Source organism: Lycorma delicatula, chromosome 13 (genome assembly GCF_047948215.1).
Source record: "Lycorma delicatula isolate Av1 chromosome 13, ASM4794821v1, whole genome shotgun sequence".
Classification (NCBI taxonomy): domain Eukaryota; kingdom Metazoa; phylum Arthropoda; class Insecta; order Hemiptera; family Fulgoridae; genus Lycorma; species Lycorma delicatula.
This window is the reverse complement of record NC_134467.1, coordinates 10,166,896-10,193,026: the sequence shown is the minus strand read 5'-3', so window position 1 is coordinate 10,193,026 and position 26,131 is coordinate 10,166,896. Positions and strand designations below refer to the sequence as shown.

General features: G+C 30.3%; 1 protein-coding gene across 2 annotated transcripts; it reads left to right on the top strand.

The window, feature by feature from the left end:
• The first annotated feature begins 1,495 nt into the window (after positions 1 to 1,495).
• LOC142334149 (uncharacterized) lies at positions 1,496 to 25,845 on the top strand. 2 transcript variants are annotated; one of them, XM_075381915.1, is made up of 5 exons: positions 1,498 to 1,604; positions 12,569 to 12,715; positions 17,517 to 17,645; positions 18,565 to 18,678; positions 19,310 to 25,845. In XM_075381915.1, exons 2-5 carry the CDS (start codon positions 12,572 to 12,574, stop codon positions 19,646 to 19,648), a joined length of 726 nt encoding a protein of 241 aa, XP_075238030.1. In that variant the 5' UTR covers positions 1,498 to 1,604; positions 12,569 to 12,571; the 3' UTR covers positions 19,649 to 25,845. The 2 variants fall into 2 exon arrangements, with proteins under 2 accessions (XP_075238031.1, XP_075238030.1); XM_075381916.1 differs by lacking the exon at positions 18,565 to 18,678 and having other exon boundaries at positions 1,496 to 1,604.
• The last annotated feature ends 286 nt before the right edge of the window (positions 25,846 to 26,131 follow it).

Here is a 26,131-nt window from a genome sequence, read left to right as displayed (position 1 = left end):
AAAATAAACAAACTTTTGAAACATAAAAGAAAAACATAAAATTTATTGACGTATATGAAAATTGGCGTCGAAATGTGGATTTTTACTCTAATATTTATAAATAGGAAGTGCCGTACTCATGTGTGCGTGTACACGCACTTCCAAATAAATATGGAGTGTAGATTTTTTTGTTTATTTTATATAAAATTTAATTGACTGTATGTGGAGTCGAGAATTATGATCTGAATGATTAATTTCGTTTATTTCTTAACGATATAATAATTTCTAATAATTTTTCTTAATAAACAATTTTCCTTGAATTAATTATTAATGTACTATTAGATACAGAGCGGTTCAGAAAATAATTAACTTTAATTATTTTAATTCAAAATGAAAATATAATGGAAACATTTTATATGAAATAGAAAATAAAATAGTTTTCATTAACATAAAAACCAAAACCGACCCTTTTGCAAATATAAAGAAAAATAAAAAATGTTAACAAAGAGGACAAAACCGACTAGACTTCGAAAGTATCCAAAATAATACAACTACATGTCTTATTGCTAATTTTTTTTGCATTTAAATATCAATATTTTTTCCTTGACATAAAATTATTCATGAAATAAAATTCTTCATAAGAACATTAAATAGAAGTTGAAGTACGTTATTTAAAAAATTAGTCGATTAAATGAAATTCTATGATAACACTTCGTATATTTTCATATGTTGTAATACACATAAGATAAAGTAAAAACTCTCAGAAAAAATTCTTAGGCAAACTTAAATAAATTAATACTTCGACTAAAACATATATTAAAAATGAAACATCAAAATACGACGGACCACGAATTACAAGATAAAAATAAACTTTCATCATGTTCAAATTTTGTAAAATTTTTGTGCAACTAAAAACTTTTGTCCCAAAATCCCTTACTTATATGTTCAAATAACCCGGTAGAAAATGAGATTTTGTGACAAGCGTATACGCATGCGCGCCGAATACTGTGCGCAATGCTACACTTGTTACTTTCATCATGCTAGTAAAGTTAGTTATTTTTACACGGATTTGAATACTAGATCGTGTATACCGGTGTTCTTTGGTGGTTGGGTTTCAATTAACCACAAATCTCAGGAATGGTCGAACTGAGAACGTACAAGAAAGACTACACTTCATTTACACTCATACATATCATCCTCTGAAGTATTATCGGAAAGGTAATTACTGGAGGCTAAACAGGAAAAGAAAGAAAAAGGTCCGTGAGAAGTGAATCATATAAGTAAATACTGAATATACTTCAGTACACTACACGCAACTACTGATTTCTTTCAGTAATTACTGATTAGTAAATACAAATGTTTATCCACAAAGATCGCAGTATTTATTATACTTAATCAGTATTTGTTATACTTGTCCAGAAATGGCTTATCGGTAATTACTGATTTTTATTCACTATGTCCATTATAATGAAATATCGTATATATTGAAGTATACAATTGTATGTATTGGCATCACTGATTAATAATTCTGTCACAGCTGTTGTGTGAATGAATTGTTAAGGAGAGATTGTATTTTAATTTCAGTTTCATTTATTTGTTGGTTTTCCTTTTGTTTAACAGACTAAGTAAGTAATTTTATAACATTTTAATATAAATTAATAGAATTTAAGTTTGAGTTTTTTGTATTTATGATTTGTTTAGTGTGGACCTGTGATGTAAATTCATTTGAAACTGTTGTAAAATCGTTTATTTAATAATCATGTTAAAAAATTCATATTTCGTGGTAATATTATTATTAACGTTTTTAATTAGTAATTTTCTTTCTATTTATTGATAATTATAATATTTATTTTCTTTTTCGTTATTTTCCGATACTAATAAAAAAGAACAGTTGATAGTTGACAGTTTTGTAAATTGTAACTTCAACTGTTGAAACTTTCAATTATGTTACAATTAATGTAAAACAGAACTGTTTCATGATAAATCCTAGCGAATGTCAATAGTTTTTATTAGTGTCAAGTAGAACTCTTTAAAATACACAGAGATAGGTTACAAAGAACTATTGTGACACTGAACAATCCTTTGTTCAGATGGTTTTCTTCCTAGAAAACCATCTTCACAACTAAGTACATATACTTACTTAATAATTTTGCAAATTATCGATTCTATTAAAAACTCTCAGAACAATAATAATTCTAGATAATTTATGAAACAAATAAAACATGAATATTGTAATATCGTATTAATACTCTTTAAACTTATTCAAGCTCTCAGAAGTCAATATTGAATTTTCAAAAAGGGGAATAATTGGAAATAACAATAATAATATGTATGAGTTAAGAAAAGTATAGGGACAAGCGAAGCAATTTTAGGCCTCAGATTAATAGTAGAAGGAAGATTAAAGAAAAACAAACCGACATACTTGGCATTTATAGACCTAGAAAAGGCATTTGATAACATAGACTGGAATAAAATGTTCAGCATTTAAAAAAAATTAGGGTTCAAATACAGAGATAGAAGAACAATTGCTAACATGTACAGGAACCAAACAGCAACAGTAACAATTGAAGAACATACGAAAGAAGCCGTAATAAGAAAGGGAGTCCGACAAGGATGTTCCCTATCTCCGTTACTTTTTAATCTTTACATGGAACTAGCAGTTAATGATGTTAAAGAACAATTTAGATTCGGAGTAACAGTACAAGGTGAAAAGATAAAGATACTACGATTTGCTGATGATATAGTAATTCTAGCAGAGAGTAAAAAGGATTTAGAAGAAACAATGAACGGCATAGATGAAGTCCTACGCAAGAACTATCGCATGAAAATAAACAAGAACAAAACAAAAGTAATGAAATGTAGTAGAAATAACAAAGATGGATCGCTGAATGTGAAAATAGGAGGAGAAAAGATTACGGAGGTAGAAGAATTTTGTTATTTGGGAAGTAGAATTACTAAAGATGGACGAAGCAGGAGCGATATAAAATGCCGAATAGCACAAGCTAAACGAGCCTTCAGTAAGAAATATAATTTGTTTACATCAAAAATTAATTTAAATGCCAGGAAAAGATTTTTGAAAGTGTATGTTTGGAGTGTCGCTTTATATGGAAGTGAAACTTGGACGATCGGTGTATCTGAGAAGAAAAGATTAGAAGCTTTTGAAATGCGGTGCTTTAGGAGAATATTAAAAATCAGACGGGTGGATAAAGTGACAAATGAAGAGATATTGCGGCAAATAGATGAAGAAAGAAGCATTTGGAAAAATATAGTTAAAAGAAGAGACAGACTTATAGGCCACATACTAAGGCATCCTGGAATAGTCGCTTTAATATTGGAAGGACAGGTAGAAGGAAAAAATTGTGTAGGCAGGCCACATTTGGAATATGTAAAACAAATTGTTACGGATGTAGGATGTATAGGGTATACTGAAATGAAACGACTAGCACTAGATAGGGAATCTTGGAGAGCTGCATCAAACCAGTCAAATGACTGAAGACAAAAAAAAAACTTATTGTTTCTACCACATTGAGTTTCAGTGTTTTCCTCCATTCTTTTATGACTATCTAGAAAACAATTAAAAGTGATCAGAGTCAACGTAATCCGAGAATACCAAGAATGATGTATACATCCAAGAATACCTAGAAATAAAATCATTCATCAAAAGTAAAATTGTAAAAGCACATTAAGAAATTACTATTTCAACAACTGTTCAAAATGTCCTCCTTCATTGTTTACAGTACTCCGCTCATTTTAAAATTCCTTTGGTGGCTCTTTCACCGAATCTGGATTATTTCGTAGAATTTCAAATGCATTGAAAATTCTTGCCATCAACTCTTTTTGTAGTTATCTTTTCAGCATATACTATCAATTTCATATGTCCACACGTATAATAGGCCATTGGAGTCAGATCAGGTAATCTAGGACCAATTAATTGGCCCTTCTCGCCTGATCCAGATGCTCCTAAATGTTACGTTCAAATAATTTCTAACTACTTCAAAAAAATGCATAGCAAACCCATAGTGTTGAAAAATAATTTCTTGCCTTGTTATTAGTGGAATGTCTTCTTAAAACTAGGGCAGGTTATTTTCTAAAAGAAAATACTAGTTTCCTGTAAGGCTACCATCAAAAATAAATGGTGCAATCATATGCTTATCAATAATGCCACACCAAACATTAACAGAAAACCTGTGTTGAAAACTGTATCTACTAGCACGTGGATTTTCAAAATTCCACTGATGTTTATTTTGAAAGTTATTAACTCCATCTCTTATAAATGTTACCTCATCAGGGAATAAAATAGAACATACTTTATGACAGTTTTCTTGAAGCCAATGACAATACTTTAGATGCAATGCAAAGTCGCCAAGCAGTAAATTTTGAACCTTCTGATAGTGGTACAGGTAAGAGATTTTCTTTAAGTATTCGCCATACTGTGCTATGTGGCAAACCAAAGCAATTTGAAATTTGTCTAGTATTAAGTCCCAGGCTACATTGAACTTGCTATATCACGTTCTCCTTGTAAGCGACACGACATTGTTCTTGTCTTTCAACAGAATAAGAATGTGTAGGTAAAGAACCAGTTCTGCGTAAACAATGGAAAGCTGAAATGAAGGTTTTGATTTGGAACCCTTATATTAGGAAATCTTTTTTGATATTGCATTTTTGCAGCCAAGGAGTTACCATTGCAATAACCATAAATAAAAATTGTTAGCATATTCCTCATTTGAAAACTGAAATGAAATTTTGAGATCGCGGAACACAAAACACTCACCTTCACACACACTGCACAATTGAATACAACTTTTAAAAATGTACAAAACTACTCACATTCTGTAGACGAATTATGATTGTTTATCAGCTGTTAAAACCAGCTTATGAAATTAAAAATAAAAAATTTATTGTACCATTAAAATTTTTTTTGGACAATTGTGGATAAAGTTATTAAAATGGTGTTTTATCTTACTTTTTTCTGTTGATCTTATTTTTGTTAAATAATTTTATTTTTAGATGATCTCAGATGTTAAAAGTATTTTTCTTTCTGTTTGAAAATTAATGTATTTTTTCAGCCACATTTAGGATATTTTGATGTTAATAAAATTAATTTTTTGTAGCTTTGTTTTGCTTGTTAATAGTTTATTTACATCATTTTGTTCAGAATTAAATTCTCTACAAGTTTTGTGTAACATTTTTTACTTATTTATTACCCATGTAACAAAGTTATTGCACATTATGTGCCATAGAGTAAAATAAAACCATAATGAAATTCAAGGAATGAAAAAAAGGGGTAAGCTTGATTGTTTCTTATGTTTTTTGATCTGACAAATTGAATAAAACAGGTTTCAGAACTCTATCTGTAGTGGTTTATGAAGAAACTGGGCTAGAACACAAAACATTGTGGTGAAAATCCCATTTTGTTAAATTTAAAAAAAAATACAATTTTAAAATTGTAACAATGTGCAATAACTTTGTTACATGGGTTTGCTGGAAAATTAATTATCCCCAATAATTCCACCAATTAGTAAAATATTGTATCGATGCTTTATTAATATTTTTATAATCTGTACAATCTAATAGATCAGAATAATAAAAGGGAGGTTGATTTTTTTATTTTTTCAGAAAAATGGATGATGGACTTTTGCAAAAATGGATTCATTTTGATGATAATTATTTAGAAAGATGATGTGCATTCAAAATTCATTAATTTTTGCATGTTGTTTTCTCCATGCTGATTATAATTATACTAAAAAATCACTTTATTTTAGTTTTTGACTTATAAAGATTTTAAAATCAAAAAGTTCCCATAGTGACAGGAGTAGTGTTTTGAATTTGTATGAGCATTTACATTTTTTCTTTTTCAAATGATCTGTATATCATTTTTTTGCTATTTGTTCTTAAATAAATTTCATTGAAATTTGTATCAACCAATAAGATTGTAAAGAATGTTATTAAATTAGTTTGAGGGATTTTGTATCAACCAATAAGATTGTAAAGAATGTTATTAAATTAGTTTGAGGGATTTTGTATCAACCAATAAGATTGTAAAGAATGTTATTAAATTAGTTTGAGGGATTTTATTTCATATTTCTGCAAAGATTATCATAACTGATTTGAGTTATTTTCAGCCCTTCATTCTCAAAACTACTTTTAGCACTCCACAAACGCTAAACCCAAAAATTTCCTACATTAGAGTGACACTTTTTTCTTGTTTGTTGATGATTAACACGATGACCACAACAGCATATGCCAAGATTATTCTCTTTTGAATGCACATCATCTAAAAAGTTATCTTCATTTTTCTTTTAAAAAAAAAAACAGTAGTTGCCATTCATCTGTCTCATATTATGTATAAAGATACACATGAGAACTATTGTACTGTAAATATAAACATATTTTACACCAAATTAATATGCAGTTTAAACAGTATTATAGGGTGGGTGGTTTTATTTATATAGTGTAATAAAATTATTATAAGTGTATATTCAGAAGTTTTTTTAATTTAAAACTTTAAACTTTTTTTATGCACATATCGCTTGCCAAAGGGATATCTACTTAATCCCTTAAGAGAGATTGGAAGTGTCAAAAACAAGTATCGCTTTGTTGAGGTGAAGCTTAATTCCAAGAATATGCGTTAAATTAATTTCAAAAAGACTTTAATTCAAAAGTTGTTTTAAAAAATTTACAGATAATTGGCATGGAGAGTAAAAAATAGAACTGAAAAATCGCAAACCCAACCCAACATCGTGATATTATTTTATTCTGTTTTTAACATATAAATAGATGTTTTTGCTTTTGTAAAATTAATTACTAATTTTCTTATCATTAAACTATTAAAATCCCGTATTTTCATCTTTCACATACCATTTAATTCATAAACTATCTACAATGTCGCTCATCATAGAGTTCTTAGTTTGCTAGTTATAATTATTATTACATTATACACTTTCTCATAATTGAATACTTTCTGGATCTATGGAAAATAGCTGAAACCAGGCAAACCACCTAATGACATAATATCATATCAGCCGATTAGGATGCTACCTGCACTTAAAAAGTTTTCAAGAAATCTACTTAGATGATTAAAACCTTTTTAGAACAAAGCAAACTAATATCTGATTCCAGATTGGCTTTCAAACAGATCATATTACCATCGAAGATTCATAGTCATTGCTAATATTCAGTTAGCTTTATACAAAAAACAGCTGTTCTACTGGTTTTCTTGATATCTGCTAAGCCTTTAGATTAACGGTGGCACACTGGTCTTTTTGAAATTAATCAGCATCTACCTTTTCAGTATTTAACATTTTCATTTCTTTTTTAAGTAAATGATATTTCAAGGTTAAATTCCAGACTGAAGTGTCTCTACTATTTTCCATAAATACAGGCATTCCTCAATGAAGTGTATTCCTCACACACTTCCAGTTTACCAATTTCTCCCAACACTAAAATAGCAGCTTGTACTGTGTAATAGTAATTCACACGTCACTAAACCCATTTTTTTTGTAGAATTATCTTTGCATGTACTGACTGGTCCATCTATAAATTTTTCAGTGCCTGCATTATGGCAACGTGAGAAATACAGTTAAATGCATTTCTCATGTCTAGGGTAATGAGAGCACAAATACCCCGCCGACTGCCTCTCATAATTCTCCTAGCCACCTCTAGCACAACAGTATTGAGAGCAGACGTTCCCCTGCAAAAGCCGTACTAGCTTGAAGAGAGCCCACTCCCTCCTATACTATTGTGGTGCTGGAGCATGTGCTCCAGTACACAACACAGCAGTGGCCATTCCGTGTATCATAACCAGTGGCCGGTAAGAGGAAGGAAGCGCGGGAATCACAAATGATTCTGTTTTCTCTTTCAACTACTGCAGATTGTTGTGGCGTATAAGATACTGTCATAGAGTGTTAACACTTACATTATAATTTTTCCAAGCCTGATACAACTGTATCACAGTGCTATTAGATGGCCATTCACTTGATTTATGATCCTTTAACTTGCACTTACAACAGATAGGTCCCACTTAACAGTTTTTAGAGATTGCCTAATTTTCCACAAGAAAAACATTTCTTACCGTTGTGATTAGCATTAGCATGACTTTCCTTTGTAGAATTAGATCTAGAAGCACACTTCTTGGGTTGAGAATCGACCTTGAGTTAAAGATGTATCGTTCATTTTAACCTCAATTCATAGTTTAAAAGTCGTTCCTGCAATTTTAGACCATGTCTTTATGGCAAGTCATGCCATGTGATGTAAATGGGGAAAAATTCTTGAGGCTATATTTGTAAAAGCTCTGCACATGTAATTATGATGTATTGTTTTGCCTAAGAATGTCATTGCATTTGAAGTTCATTGTACTAGGCAAGAGGAATGTCAAAAATGTCAACCATATTTTGTGGGCAATGATGTAACTGTGCTAAAAAAATTTCTGTCTAGAGAAAGAATAATTTTTTCTTGGCCTCTTCATTTGTTATGTTCCATTCACCAGTTTTTTGATATCAGTAAATATTCCATAGATTGCCTCTTAGAAGTAGAAAAAAAACAAATATTGTTTCGCTTGATAACCGTATACTCATATACACAATATAAAGGAAAAGTCCACATGTCTGTTTTCCATCTGAAAACAGACATTTCTGTTAATAATTGAAAATTACCCGCTCGCCTACTATGTCTTGTAAAACTCTCTAAAGTAAACAGTCATCGGTTACAAAAAACTATTTGTTTTGACACGCAACAAAGGAACAAATAAACACAAAGACAGAATGAAAACGTCTTTATAGCTAACTAAATACGTATGTCTACTTAATATTGCAAACTATCAATTCTCTTAAAAAGTGTCTGTAATTAAATAGCATCAAATTAATACCCCTTTATAATTAGTTCTTCATGGTTTTTAATATGTAACATAAAATTTGTTGTTAGAAATGAAGATGAATTGAATAAATATGTTATCACTAAATTGAGTGCTACCATTTCCTGATGAATGCTAAGAGACTTAAGGGTCACGTGGCCTTAATTAAAGTTTAATTATTTATTTATTAAATTAAACATTTTTATAAAATTATGTATACATGATTTAAAATGTATGACATGGTGGTAAGCATGGTAATAATGTAAGGTAAGGTCATAATGTCGAACCAAGATATGAATAAACAAAGATGTACACACCAATATAATGAATCTGTTTCACAAACATGATAATAATATTATAAATAAAGGTTCCATAAATATGTTTATTGATACTCATATCTAAACAAGCTTGTGTTGTTCATTTTTTTGAATTCTGTTAAATCTGATTAATTATCATTTAGTATTTACCCCATTTTTGGTAAAAGATTTTGAACCTTTATTAGTGTGGACATGTTAAAAAATACATTTATGCTAAAATCACGCTCACTTTTTAACAAATTGTAATCGGTTGAAACTGACCTGTCTGCTAATATTTTATTGTATTCTGTTACAAGGTTTTTATCTTAATTTATATGATTAAATCGTTTATAACATTAGTTATACCGCATCTAAGTTGCTTCCGCATAATTTTGCTGTTTTATTTTTAATTATTAAAATTCGATGTAACTTACATTGACGGCAGAAGTTATTAGTTGTGCTCTGTTAAGCATCGGGCATATGCATAAAACTGACATCAGGGGAATGAGACGTTATCTTTTTTCAAAAGTCATTTAAATGTAATATTTATTAAAAGTGTAATAGAGATGCACATTTATACAGATTTGAGCCACATGCGGCTCACACACGCCTCCCAATGTTCTTCAGTTTGTGGCATGAGAGCGTGTAAGCCTTAGAGGGGCCACATGATTAATTTCAATATTATTTACAAAGTATTCTTGTATAAAAAAAAAGTTATATTTATAACTCTTAAAGAGTTTCTTTAAGATATGTACCTATTTACATATCTTAACTGCTGTTATTACTTACATCATACTGTGTTATAAAAAACTATTTACAGAAAACACATACATCATTTACATTTAACATTGTCAATTCTGTTCATCATTCTGTTATTTCATTATCAATTTTGTTCTAATAATTAAATACAGAACATTTTTACTCAAAATCATGAACAACAAAGTTTCTTTTGAAAGTTTTATAAGAAAACAAAATCAGTCAACAGCTGAAGCAATCGAGACAAAAGAAGGCATCACACACGTAACTTTTTGTCGTTGCCCTTTTGGTAGTTTTTTCTGAGGTTCCTCTGTCTTCTGTCAGCTTCCTCATTTCGTAGCAACCACTGCACCTCTGTCTTGCTGTTGACTTCTTACCTTCAATGTTGATCAGTCTATGTACTGTTGTAGTCTCTTTTGTAAATTCATCTTGACTGACTTCAGTTTATGCATCATTGTCAAACGTCTGTAAAAAAAGGTAAAATCAATTCTTCCCTAAATATTAGGATTTTCATTGGAAGTTTTTGTTGTTTGATAACAAGGTTGTATGAAAACCATTGACAATTGAAGTTCCAAACAGTATTTCAAAAATGATTTTTTGATACCACTTTATTGAATGTAGATGGCTGGTGGAATATATGCTCATTTGGTCAGATAAATCAATAAATTCTTTGCAGAGTTGTAGTCTGTTACCACCTTGGGTTTCATGATGTCCTTCCCTCTCTTCTGTTTTGTTACCATTTTGTCTCTGTGTTTTGTTGAAATCATCAACACATTTCCGTTATTCTTCTATTTCAATATATATATATATATATATATATATATATATATATTTTTTTTTACCTGAATATTGGGCTGTAACTACTTCACCTTTTTTCAGTTTGGTTTCTGTTAATTATGTTGTATTTCCTTTTTGATTAGCCATTAATGTACCAAAAAGATTTGTATAAAAATCATGTAACTGAGAAGCCAACAATACACTTGTATACCAGTTTTCACAATAGTGTTCATCCAGCTTCAAGTAATGGTCCTGCAAGCTCCAACACATATTTTTCTGGAACTCCTTTGCCGGAAATTGGTTCTTTTCCAGCATATATCATGAGATTCCATGTGTAGCCACAGACAAGACATAATTTGAAGTTTCACCCCGTGCTGGTGTCTTTCTTTTGGGAGAGTATTGATGAAAGACAAGCTGTCCCCTGAAAAGAATTATTTTTCATCGATTCACATCTCTTCCTGGAGGATTGATTGCATTTTGAAACTTTGGGAGAAGCTATCGATGAGTTGTTGAACTTTGTACAGTTTCTTCATTGTATGGTGCATTTCCATTATTTGAAGCATGGAACATTCTCAGAAGAATCTCAAAAATGTTGGCTTAGAATCTCAGTAAGTTAGCTTACTAACCCGGTTAGAATACAACAGATTTACTATATACTCGGCATTTTACCAAGACCCCATCCACAAAATTTTCTACAAATCTTTCTGTTTCATTTATATCAGGTGTATTCCATTTTTTCAATCTAGAGCTTTATTATAATTATCGATTGCTCTTTTTCTCCTTCGAAATTCAATCTTTTGTTTTGCATAATGATTTGTCTCATTACCTTAAGAAATTGAAAATGCATGATTGATGAAAAGTGCATAATACACTTCTTGGGGATTGGCATCTGTACCTTTGCTATTATTTTTCATCATTAACTAATAGTGCAAAGGCATTGGAATAAAATATCACGTATATCAAAGTTATTAGATTAAGTTAGATTAGATTCATTATCTCCTTCATTGTTATCACTGTATAATGCATTGTTGTAAACATTGGAGCATTGGAGGTTCAAACAGTGTACACTCTCAGTTTGATCTGGAATAAAAGAAATTCGAATATCGCTGCTGCTACTTACGCCAGCCGAATTAGTGACAGAATCAGACATTCATAATTCTATCATAACTTTCCTCTGAATCGCTCTACAAACCTCTAATTTTTTGTCCTGTCATTTACAACTGGTTTGTCAAATTCTGATCTGTATTGAGAGTTTTCATGAGAATCTGTGCCAAAATCAGCATTATTACTATAAATCATTTAAAAATAAATCAAAACACGAAAACGTTGTGCTGGAAAATACTAGAATTAGGTTAGGAATAAAATAACTTTTTTAGGCTTTGAATATAAATTTGTTAATTTACCAATAAACAATTACAACTTTCTAGTTTGTAGAGAATTTACTTCTGACGAAATGAATGTGAAATAACATTTATTAAAATTAAACAGAAATTTAGTTTAATAAAAAACAAAACACACAAACTGAATCTGGAGCTAAATGAAAACAAATAGAAAACTTAGCAGTGGCAGAAAATAATTGTTAAAAAATATATTTAAAGAATAAAAATCACATACATTACCACAAATCAAAGAATCAGTGAGCCAAGGGCCATTTCACATGGCCTCTTAGAGAGATTAATTTGAGCCATATATATGGCATCATCTGTTAATATCATTGGTCTGTTCTTGTGTTCTTAAGTTTTTCATTGAGAAAGCTTGCATCAGCATCAAATATAACCTCACTTAAGCCACCATAAAACATACACAAACAAAAATCATTAAGGAATTATAAGAGAGCTGTTTATGACAGGTGTAAAAGAGTCAAAGGTATTTTTATTATGGTTATTTATTTTAATTTTGTTTTTCTTTACAGATAATGAATGTGCCTGTAAATAATACTTTTACTAATGAAGCTGTGCTTCTTAATAAAAATATTAAATTAGTGACTGAACAGGATAATGCGGCACAAATGATATGGCTTCTGTTACCAGTGACTGAAACTAACACATTGCATGAGCATGTAAGCTCTTTTTTTTTTTTTTTATTTCTCTTCTGCATATCTTCTTTCCTGGTTTTCCAACAGTTCTTCATTCTTTTCTTTATTTTTCCCTTCTTTTTTCTAGCTTTCTGTGAAATTTTTACTGGTTTTCTGAACATTGTTCTGTATTGAAAAAATATTTTTATTTTCATTTACAACCACTGAACTGTGTTGATTTCCATTCTTTTTTTCGTTAAATGTGGTTGAAAATCTGTTTTGTGAGACTGAAAAAAGATTTGGCTCTCTTTTTTCTGATGAAATTGACCTTTTCTCGGTTTCATTGTATATGTAAATGTTTTTGTTACTTTGGTTCTAGAATCTTTCTCAAGTTTTTACTGTATTTTTCTATTTGATTTATTTTATCTGATTTCAAACTGAAGATGCGTCTGATGATGCAAACAGGTCCTCCGGTTTGATTAATGTATTTTAGTGTCTGATTTTGGCACCGAGATGTTCTTGTTGAAAATATCCTTTGTTGGTAGGCTAATTTTATTTTTCTCTTTCTTGTTTGATTGGCTTTTTTATCCAAATCAATAATTTGGATTATTTCTCCCATATATTTAAATTTGTTAACTTGATTGATTTTCCATATTTCGTTTTTAGGGACTCGGGAGAATCTTGGTTGGTCATGAATTCTGCATTTTTCAAAGAAATTTTTAACCTTATTTCCCTAGCAAATTATTTTAGTTGGTTTACTTGTTCTGCTGCCTTTTCAAGGTTCTGTAAGAAAATTGTAATATTTTCAGCAAAGGCTAAGCAGTTATTACAATTCCTTTCAGTTTCAGACTCAATTTTATTTAGTGGTGTGTTCCAACTTTTTTCATCTTATTTTCCCAATTTTAGTTCTAACTTTGTGATTGGAAGAGTCTGTTCAGTAATGTTAATTGCGTTGGGATCCACACCAAATTCTTCTTGGAACTTTGAATAAGGAAGTTCTGTAGATTGAGTTGTATACCTTTTTGAATCTACGAAGACAATTACTTAGTTTTATGGCTTGTAATTTTTCCCTTATTGTTTAAAGGTTCAAGATTTGCTCTGCACATGATCTTACTTTTCTGAATCCTTCTTCATATTCTCCCAGTTGTTAAGTCTATATTAATTCAATTATATTTCGAAGTGCATTTCAAAGGATTTTATTTGTCACAGGTAAGAAGGAAATTCATTTGTTGTTGTTTACTTACGTTTCATCTTCTTATTTGTGTAGTTTATGTATTAATGCATTTTTCCAGTCTTGTGAGATTTTGTTCAGTTTTCTATATCTCTTCTAGCAAGTTCTTCAGTTTTCTCTTGTTTTTTTCATGATTCTTCCTGTAATTCTGCTGCAGTTAAGTTATCATCTGCTTCCTTATAATTTAATTTCTGGGTAATTTTGTCTATTTTCATTTAATTATGTATTTTGGGTTTTTCAGTTCATGGTGCTAGATTTTGGAATTGAAATATTACCTCAGGTTCTTGGTAGTTTAGTAATTTTTCAAAGTACTTGCTGGAAATTTGCAGTTGTCTTTGTTGTTATGGCCTAATTTTCTATTTTTACCCTAAAGCAAAGGCTGGGTGATTGATATTTGGTAAGTGTGGTAAATTTTAATTTACTTATTTATTTAATTGAAATAGCCAGGCATGAAACCCATGAATACAATATCATATTAAAAAAAAAAAAACATAAGTACTTAACAAAGTTATCATTCATAAGTTAGAATAGCTCTTGATAAGGTATTAACTGTACTGTAAGTGTACTTTACACAGTAAAGGTAGTCTAGTAATAGATGATATATGAGATTTGATTGAACCAAGAAAATATTGAAAATTATGCCTAAGCAGTCTAGTCATTATTATATGTAAGTCAAAACTGAAATAATTTAGGATAGTCAAAATAACTACTAAAAATTTTATTAGCAAATATTAATCTGTCCTTGTCAGAGGTGATTCAATTCTTGGTATTTTTAACAAATTAAAAATATTAATAAAGTTAATGATCGGTAAAGTGCATAGAATCACAGATTTTATAGGCTGCATATCTAAGAAAAATTCTCTGTGGTATTTCTAGTAATTTAATTGCAAGTCGGCAAAGGTCACTAGACAACAGAGCCATAATTTAGTACTACAGTATATAAAATGCATAACCAAAAAAAATTCTCCCGAGTTAATATTTCTAAAATTTGTAGAGAATCTCTTAATTAAATTTACAATTTTTAGTGTCTTACAGTATAATCTTCGTATTGACTGAAGGATAACTTCGTATCAAAACCTACACCTAAGTCTTTAATAGAAGATAGCTTTTGTATTATCCAGTTACACAGTTATATCAACATTTGCAAACCTTCTAAATTGAGTATGAAATCAATTTTTTTTAAGTTGGAAGAAATAATATATAAGTTAATTTTTATACAAAGTTCAAGTCAACGAAGTAATTGAATATCAGCTAGATTTATAATAATAGGCTTAAACAATTTCATATCTGCAAAAAATAAAAAAAAAAAGTATGAGTAGTGTGTAATGAAACTGATGTCATTTATAAATACTATGAAAATTGTAGAACCTAAATGTATGCCTTGTCTTAGGAAAATAAGAGCATTTCAAGAATGATTGAAGAGCTTAGTTAAAAACTGTATAAAAAAGGCAGAGCATTTCTTCACTAAAAGAGGATGAATATATTCTGGGCCTGTCAAAGAATTATTAGATCAAATGGCCCCTTTCAACATCATTCTCAGTTAATGTTTAACTGCAGCAGTTAAATGTAATTTTAGTTGAGGAAAAATCATTGCTAGTATTCACTCCCAAATTTTTTTTAGCAAACACGTTGTACAATACCAGTGCCCTTATTAGCATACTCATTTCAAAAAGCATACAAGGTAGATAGATCTATTGTTGTCATTATTATTAGCAAATTTAAAAAAATCTTTGGAATCATCAGATAAAGATTCCTAAACTTTAAAAATATAAATTTTCTATGTTTGAAAGTTTCTTAATAATTTTAATTAAGATTTAGCCCAAAACTAGTATTATTTAAGCATACAGTGTTTCTTACGAGACAACCTATCTTTAGTTTCAATGATTATTTTTTGGGGGGGAAACACATCATTGTAATCATGGAAACAATTTGAATAAGTTGACGATATTTTGAAAATAAAGTATTTAATATTAAGCTTTTAATTGAGTTTGGAAAGGTTTGAAAAGATCATTCAAAAAGTACAGTCGCAGCTAGTAGTTGAGCATGTATCCTGTTTGTTGCTATTATGACCAGCGACATGCAGGCATGGTTAATATTGTCTTTCACACAGTTTTATCAGATACTTTATACTTTGTTAATATTATGAAGTATAATTTTTGCATTATTATTGTACTGTTGGTGTTGTTATTTTCATTTATTTTTGCAACTGTTCGCAATATTTCTATCAAAGACTCATCTGTATAAAAAGAACAACAGATTACATAAAGGTATTAAAAAATCATATCAGTTAACATTATACATTTATTTTAACTATGAAACTTAAAAAGTGTAAAAGCAGTTGCAAGCAACCATTTTTTCTGGAAACCACTACTGGATTTCAGCTTTCCTCCAGTTGTTGGTAGTAACTTTATTTACCGCAAACTGGTGATAAGTTGCGTTTCCATTCTTATTACACTTCCTTCTTGTAAATAATTTAAAAATTCATTTGTAAACCAATTTTTAAAACTGTCCCTATTCATTTCTGAATGATAATCTGAAGAACAGGCTTTCAATTTACTTAACAACCTTACGTTGTTTAAGAATCCTGTTTTAGCTGAACCTGCATGACATACTATTAGACTGCCTTTCTGATGAGCATTTTAGTTTTAATGTGTAATTTTCTTTGAATCTTTCCATATGCATTTATGAAAATGATTTTCATTAAGCCATGTCTTATCTATGTAAAATATATGATCATCAAATATATTTGATCATCACATGACACTTTTAATTTGTGAAATATATTTAAAATTCAATTCTTTTTAATGCAATATCTGGTTTTTCCATCAAGAAATGTTGACCATCTTCAGTTTTTTTTTTTTAATAATAAAAACCAATTTTTTTCACAATACGACGAATGGTCGTAGACGATAGATTTACATCCAGTTTTCCCGTACTTCCTCTTTGAAGTTCTTAATGGTAGGGATTTCATTCTGAACGGTAGGGGTAGTACTGATATAAGATTGTGCACAATGAAATATTCCAGTAACAGATTTGCATTCCGTGTCCTATTTTCCTTGGCATTTCAAACTGAATGCAACTGTCATTACAATAGCACTTCTACATATCCTTTGTAGTGATTTATATTTTTATAATCTGGTATGTATTCATTAGATATAAGATTAGAATTTAAAATCTTAGGTAACATTATCTTTAAAGGTGACAAATTATATTTGTCACAGAAATTTCACCATAAAAGCAATATTAACACTAATGTTTGTAAGATTATAAAAACCGAATCTGTAGAATTACTGCAACAGTTGAAAAAATTATTTGATTGTAAAAGATTACAATATGTAGAAAAAATCTGTAAGGTGAGTGCATTTTTAACGTTTGAATTTGGATGATTAAATTTGGCCTAACAAACATTTTCTAGGTTTTCTCATACAAAGCCTGGGCCATTAAAGTCACCAAATAATAATAATAATAATAATTTGACTGTGGCTACATAGTTAATGTGCATGTGTGTGTGGAGGGGGGAGTGAATTAGAGGTATAGTTTATTTTTATTTTATGAATTATACAAAAAATCATAAACATTTACTTTGTAGCATTCATTTTTTGTTCTGTGTTGCAGCAAGTAGATTTAGTACAACTGAAACAGGAACAGGTTGATACGATTAATGGTGATATTCCAAAAGAGCCTTTAGCAATTGAAGAGACAAACTCAGTTAAATCAAAAACTGTAAAAGTTGAAAATGAAGTGGTAAGGGTGTTAGATTTTGCATACATTGGAACACCAATTATCTAGATGAACCTTTGCAAGGCCAGATCTGGATAACTGGAAAAGATAATTTAAAAAATTTAATATATATATATATATATATAGTAAAATTAAAAATAAATTTTTAACATATGTACAATGTAAGAAAAAATTAATATGGTACAGTAATGTGGTGCAAAATGCAATGTGTAGAAATTTGCTTTTGTAATTACTTAAGGAAAGTCCTATATATATATATATATAGTATACTATAGCATATATAGTTTATCTATATATAGTTTTTTCTATATGAATTGCCAAAAAGGCAGTAAAAAAAACCCCCATAAAATAAAGATAGAAAAAAGAATTCTTGTTGAAACAAAGATTTGAGTGTACAAGACTACACATTTTTTTACATGTCATACATATCCTCATGTCATTGAGCCATGGTGGGGTAGCTTTATTGTTCACACTAGTTGAACAAATTGCAGTTATTTAAGAGACTAATATATATATATACAGGTCATAACCTTCATAATATAATAACCTTTGATAACATCTGGATCCATTGCCTTCTTTCTTTCCATACTACTTCTACACAATCCAATTTGTGTTTAGTTGTCAAACCTTAAAACATCTCGTTTATCTTGCCGCTTCAACAACATTTTTTCCACCTTATCACACTCTGCATGAATTTCATTTTTGTTTAATTTCTTTTGCAATTTATGTTTTGGAATACTATGCCTGTATTTTCTTACATTACCCGTAAGTCCGTATTTCATTCGCTCAAAGCCAAAGCAAGTTCAGAGGCAATAATAATTATCAGAATAAAAACAGTAACCTTTCTCTGACAGGTTATATTTATTAAATATTAGTTTGTTTTCACAGTTTATAAGGGTTTTTCTTTATCTTATTTTTAAAGGAATCTGAGAAAGTTTTACCGCAGCTTAATCTTAACATGAAAACCGATGAACTTGAAATAAATTATTTACACACTGTGAAGACAGAAGAAGAGGTAGAATTTTATCCAGATCATGTAAGTATTTATTATTATTGGATATTGTAACAAATATGATTGATTTGTCTCCTGTTAATTTTATTACTGTATTTCTTTGTTAATTAATGTATTTTTTTCATTTCTGTGAGTTCTACCAGATAAACTTAATAAATAATTAAAAACTAATTCATAAATGAATAATAGTTAATAAAAAAATAATGTTTTAATTATTCTTTACTTAATTATATATATGTATATATTGCCTACAGCAATTTTTTGTTTTAAATTGTACAAATCTCAAACTTTTCTTTGTTACAACTTGTAATATAATCCCAAACAAAAAAGTCCAAAAGACTGATATGTGGGAGATCTAGTTGGCTATGCAGTTGGACCTCTCATCTGATCCAACATCCAGGGAAGCCTTGTTCAGAAACATGGTAACATCTCAATAAAAGTGTGGTGAAACACTATCTTGTTGGAAACTGTATCCTGCAGGAATCTGAGGAACAACAAAGTTTTCAAGCAGTTGAGGTACGTTTGCCTTCAAACAGTGGGCTCCATGAAAAAACTGACTGATGGTGCCAATTTTATTCCGTCATAATCGGACATTGATTTTTGATTTGTCTCTTTCATTTGCAATTGTAATTATTAATTATTTTCGATTTTACAGGTTACTATCGATAAAGGAAGCATCAAGGGAAGTATCAAAATATCCAATGAATGTAAGTGTGCATATGGTGATGTAACAACAGAAGAAAATTTAGTGGAGAATATAAGTAGTGAAAACGTGTTATTTTTCCAGAATGGGAAGAAATTGGTTTGTGAATATTGCGATGAAAGATTCCGATGTAAATGTTATTTAAAGAGACCCATTAACTTTCATTGTAAAAAAAAAATAATAGTAATTTTTGTCAAAAGTCTCTTATTCATGATAACGATTTATAACCCCACCAGAAAAATTATATTTGCAACTTTTGTCAGAAGACTTTTAATCAAAGTGCTAATTTAAAATTACATTTAAATATTCATACAAAAGAGAAAAATTATGTTTGCAACTTCTGCCAAAAGGTTTTTTATCAACCTTCTAATTTAAAGAAACATCTTAATATTCATACAAAAGAGAAAGATTATGTTTGTAAGTACTGCCAAAATGTTTTCAGTCATTCTTCTACTTTAAAGACGCATCTTAATATTCATAGAAAAGAGAAAAATTATGATTGTAACTTCTGCCAAAAGGTTTTCAGTCATTATTCTAGTTTAAAGAAGCATCTTAATATTCATACAAAAGAAAAAAATTATGTCTGTAAATTCTGCCAAAAGGCTTTTAATTATCTTTCTAATTTTTAAGAAGCATATTAATTTACACACCAAAGAAAAAATTTGTTTGTAACATTAGTCAAAAATCTTTAATGAGAGTTATACTTTAAAAAATTACTTCTTTTTGTTGTAATGATTATGTTTGTAAGGCGGAGGTTATGTGTGTTCTCAATATTGTACAAAATAAGTTATTTAAGTCTACGTGAAGATATTAGTGCAACTTTTAAAATTACTTTTCCTGATAGTTGTATAGTGTCAAAATTCCAGCTTGGAGCTATTAAATGCTCTTGTCATCAATCATGTTCCTGTACTGTACTTTGATGGCATTCTGCAAATACACTGGACTAATAATGACAAAATATTTTTCAAGTAAATATTAGTAACGTTTGTTTTCTGTTCTAGTTTTCTTATCTGTATTACTTTTAGTTTTCCTTTAAGTTTCGATCATACATATATTCTTTATTAAATTGAAATATATGTATCTTAATGTTTTTATGCAAACCAAGTTATGAAATATAGTTTTCTTTTTACTTGACAAAATAATGTAGGCTAGTTTTTGTGAAAAAGTTCAGCAATTCTATGTGTGTGCCAATTGTTTTAAAATTTTTAAAAATTGCTTTAGTTAGCTTTTATTTCTTATCTGTTACTTTTAGTTACTATGATGTTCATCAGCAAAAAACTTATTATATTTTTGTTATTTTTTGTTTTGTACTACAGTGTAAATTACTGAAACAATTTATCACAAAAATTAGCCAAATTTTAAATGTATATTGAAAAAATCATTAAAAAATGAATTTAATAATAGAAAAAAAAGTGTGAGTTGGGCATCTACGGGTACGGTAAAGACTGCAAAAAAATATTTTATGTACTTTGCAGAGTAAAGTACCACAGCTGCTCATCAGAACCGGCTCACCTAAGCATACTGGCACAGATGGGCTGTCCACCCTTCCCTACGCTAAAGTCCACGGCATCTCCCTTCAGCGCCCTTACTGTGTAACACCTTCATAGCATACGTGTCAAAGGCCCTTCAGTTCTCTTTTGAGGACAGCATGAAGGACACCAGGTTTTCAGGTCTTGATCTGTCGATGTCCGCCAAAGGTGTCATTGTGCACACATAAATATGGTGTGCTCCGCTGTGTCCTCTGTTGCAAAACATGCAGCACGGAGTGTCCCGTCTGCCAAATCAATTGAGGTAATGTTGAAACATTCCTTGGCCGGAGAGCAATTGTGACGTATAAAAATCTATATTGCCACGTTTCCTTTTTGTCCATATGTCTAAGTCTGTGATACATCTCCTTGTCCAGGCTGCTTCATTTCCAGTCATCTATCTTTCATGCCATGTCTCCATTACAGTAGCCTTGTCCTCACGCTTCCCCATACCATCGTAGCAAAGCTCTTGCACTCTAACTTGAAGGTCAATTAGCAAAGCTGATGCCAACACGCTCACCGCACTGTATGACGTAGTTGTATAACATGCCGTAACACCCAACAACATTCACCTGTGGACTGTGTAAACGTGCCCAGTTCCTTTTAATCATTGACATGATTAATCGGCGTTTGGAAGCCCTTGGAGCCGACTGAGTAGTGATCAACACATTCAGTGATTTCAAGATTTTTTAGGTCCTTGTACAACTGTCTACTATGTGTTGACTAAATTTACATGATTTGTTGATCTGTACCCCCAGGTACATTATCTCATGTCTCTCGTAGCAACTGACCACCTAGCATGAGGTTTATTCTACCCATCATTCTTCTGCCTGTTAGTGTAATGTAATTATAATATGTATTAAATTTTATTACGTATAAATATTTTTTTTTTAAATGTTCATGTGTTACCAGTTTAATTGACTTTGTAGATGTGTGTTTCACTTAAATAAAAATACATCTTCATTAATAAAAAAATATATTCATGAATAATAATGTTTAATATATAGACAAGTTTCAATGATAGGCAAAATAAAGGCTTTTTTATTTTTGGATGTACTTTTTTTAATAAAGAATGCTGCTCTTAGTTTTTTAGCGAATAAAACATGTAACAACATAAGATATTTATTGAATATGTTATTAAATTTATATTTGCATTTGTTAATATTGTTTAATGCAGGGAATCTACATTGGATCGCATTAATGTTTAATAAACAAAATTATTTTTGCAGCCCCTTTTAAAACAATAAAAAAGTAATTATATTTGACTATCTGTTTTACTGATGTGATTATGTGTTTTACTGTGTCTCATAAATCTTCATGTTTAATCAACTAAGAACAAACAAAAGTTTTTAAGTGTGCTTTAACATGTTAGGTTCTATAAAATATTGAAATAGTATTACGCAAGATTATCATTATTAAGATTATTGCCCTGAGAAATTGCAATAGAATTTGAAAGATCATATATTATAATGCTATAATTTACATCCTTGGTTCAGAACATCAAGCATTCATATCTAATTCAAATAATTAGGGCTTGATACAGCTACCCTTTTTACTGGATTTCCATCACAGTTCTATGTTAAAGAACAATTGCCATGAGAGCTTGAGCGTTACGAATAATCCAGTCTACAATATTTACATTAACATTATTAAAAATATCAGCTATTAAAAAATACAAACACCTTACATTACAGTTATATTCAGCTTCTCGCATTCAGTCTATGAGAACCTATTTATTAAATGTCTCTGCCATTACCATTTCATCCTTACTTCACACCCTTCTGTTTCCAGGATGCTCTGTCATCCAGACGGAGCATCCTGAGCAGAGTCGTCCAGAGCACACCTGGAACGTCCAGTTCCAGGTGTGGTGGAACAATTGGTTAGTTGTAAAGGATGTAGTTTATATTATTACCTTCAGATGCGGTTTACATTTATTTTACCTTCAATATTTGTAATTAAAAAATATGTGCTCTTAGACTAAGAATAATCTGATCTGATACTATTTATTCTAACATTATGACACGGTGCAATCGATCAACAAAAACAGTGTTGTACCTTGTGAACTAACTCCTATAATTGCACTCTGTTCACCAGATGAAATATCCACCGCCTTATCCTATTCTGGATATATTGGTACTTTGTATTTACATGACCAAAGTAGCACTGTCTCATTGATGTATTCCCACAGAAACACCCGCTTCAAATGTTTTCCGAGGGACATTCAGATTTCATGCGGGTGAACAGAATGTAATTAATTATAGGTCGGTTCACAGTGGTACAACTGATGTTTGTTGTTCTAATAATTTGTTGCTGTTAAGATTTTTTGAGAGTCCTTCCCTTTTTTGTTTAGCTGTACTGTAAAGGTACAAAACTGAGATCCCGCTTAAGAGCAGTTTTGTCGGATAACAAATTTGAATATTTGCTTTCTTTTTCTTTTGCAACAGAATTTATTTTATTATTAAATAAGGAAAGTAATTTTGTGATAATTTATGAATGCCGGAATCGCATAATTTTTTTACATTTTGATAAAAGTACTGTTTTACTATATTTATGTAAATGCTATTTGAGTTTTATGACAGCTGATTTTAGATTTTTTCTTCAAAAAGTGACAGATATATTTGTTAATTTACTTTTACAATTAAAGCAACTATAGGCCAATGCCTTAGCAAGTACAGGCTTGTTTACAGCTGCTTGTGGATGTCGAAATTGTAGTATGTAAAATAATAACGTGCTTGGATGAGTTCAAACCAAAAATTTAGTAGATTTAAATGTGATACTATAATATATAATGTTTCAATTGCTATTAAACAATAATTTTTATTGAATTTAGTTAATTATAATTAATTTAAGAATCATTAATTAATGTAAAAATTATATTGTCGAAACTCCTCTGTAAATAAACTAATTAAAAAATGTTTTTTCACGCTGATTTGACTGCCTCTGCAAGTAATATTTTTCAAATTCATTTTTGCATTTTAGTAGTTTTCATAATAATTTCTGTTTTTTTTTATCTTTAATTGCTGTTGGCAGTTCATCGTGCTATAATTAATTAATATATAGAATATATTAATTAATAAAAAAATAATTAATTAATTATTGTATATATACAATTATTTTCATAAAAACTTAATGAAAATAATTGTGACTATAATAATAATAATAAGTTGTGACTATATAATAAGTTTTTATATAATAATAGTATTAACAAAAAAAATAAAATTGTAAATGGATATTTTTAGAATATTAATTAATTTATGTAGGCTATTAGTAAAAGGGGGCAGTTTAAAGTAATGTATAAGTTACAAGGGTTATTTTTTTCAAGGTCCGATCGGTCGCGAAATAAAAACCCGCGCAAAAATCGGATGAACCTTTGCGCATATGTGTTGCGCAGCGTCTCTAGTATGGCCTTCAATCACGCCACTTCACTTCGATTAGTTCTGAACACGCAGCTGGCACGTAAACATGTCTACAAGAATAGAATCTCCTGCCAAGTGTGAAGTGCGTGCGGTAATTTGATTTCTTTAGGCTGAGGGGTGTAATGCAGCTGAAATTCATAGACGAATAAGTAATGTGTACGGTGAAACTTCAGTGAGTTACGGCAAAGTGCGACAATGGTGCAGGAACTTTAAAGCAGGATGTACAGATTTTCATGATGCAGGCGGTCAGGGAAGGAAGCTACTGTCAACCGATGTTCTCATTGAGCGAATGGATATGGCAATTCGAGAAAATCGTCAGTTTACAATTTCTGTATTGAGTGATTCGTTTCCTGAAATTTCAAGGTCGGCTCTCTACACCGTTGTTAGTGAGAGACTTCAGTACCGCAAACTGTGTGCGAGATGGGTTCCCAAGATGCTGTCCGACCGTCACAAAACAATGAGAACAGACGCCTCCCTAAAGTTTCTCCAGCGCTACCACAATGAAGAAGATTTTTTGAACAAAATTGTCACAGGCGACGAGACACGGGTCCATTTCGAAACTGAAGAAACAAAAGAACAATCCAAACAGTGTATGTATTCGCATTCTCATTCTCCCAGAAAATTAAAGAAGTTCAAACGAACCGTCTCCAACAGAAAGTATATGGCTACTGTGTTCTGGGACCTGAATGGAGTTCTCTTGGTGGAATTCATGAATCGTGGCACGATCATCACTGCAGCCTCATACTGCGTGACTCCTCAACGTCTACAAAGGGCGATTAAGAATAAGCGGAGAGGAATGTTGTCATCAGGCATTATCTTTCTCCATGACAATGTTTGGCTGCACACTGCAGCTGTAGCAAATAAACTCCTGCAGCGTTTTCGTTGGGAAGTGTTTGATCACCCACCATACAGCTCGGACACTGCTCCATCAGATTTTCACCTCTTTGCTCTCATGAAACGCCAGCGGGGAGGACAACATTTTGGCACAGACATTGAGCTGCAGACCGGCATAGAAACATGGCTGAAAACACAGGCGGCTCCATTCTATGACGAGGGTATTGGAAAGTTGGTACCACGCTACGACAAATGTCTAAATCGGAGTGCCGACTATGTAGAGAAATAGCGTAACTATGTAAGTACTTGTTACAAATAAAAATTTTTTTTATTTTCATTGTGGTTTTAATTTCGTGACTGCTCGGACCTTGAAAAAAAAAAACCCTCGTAATTGTGATATATTTACTATAATACATAAACTTGATTGGACTTAAGTAAAATATTAGGTATCAAGTTTGTTAATAATGCTATTATTGCATGAATTTGATGAAAATATGTAATATTACTGGTTATATTTATTTAGGATTTAATTATGAGTTTCTGTTTATTTTTTTGAGATGGTTGGTGTGGTGACCTTAAAAATTAATTATACTGATAATTGAATATCATGTATGCTTTAATATATTTATTGTTATTTATTTATTATTGATAATGTTGTAAATTGTAAAAAATAGTGTTCCAAAAATAAAATATTAAAACGTTTATTACACAATTACTAATTCATTTTTAATTTCATTAAACATTGCTCTCAATTTAAAAAAATTAATGAAAATCAATCTTATTTAGCACAGATATAGAGCTGAAATCAGGGTGAAATCTAGCTATGTTTAATGGAAAAAAATTCATATTTTTTTCCATTATTTTTACTAGTAGAAACTTCCTGAAAGTTTCTCCATATCTCCATAGGCAGGGACACCCTGCATATATATATATGCAGGGTTAAAAAATTTACCCATTCATTACAATGAATTTGAGAAGAGATGAATTTCTATAGGGTT

Coding starts and splice junctions, on each gene's coding strand:
- LOC142334149 (XM_075381915.1), top strand. CDS start 12,572: ATGAATGTGCCTGTAAATAATACTTTTACTAATGAAGCTGTGCTTCTT. Junction 12,716..17,516: donor CTAACACATTGCATGAGCAT/GTAAGCTCTTTT, acceptor TCTGTGTTGCAG/CAAGTAGATTTAGTACAACT. Junction 18,679..19,309: donor TAGAATTTTATCCAGATCAT/GTAAGTATTTAT, acceptor TCGATTTTACAG/GTTACTATCGATAAAGGAAG.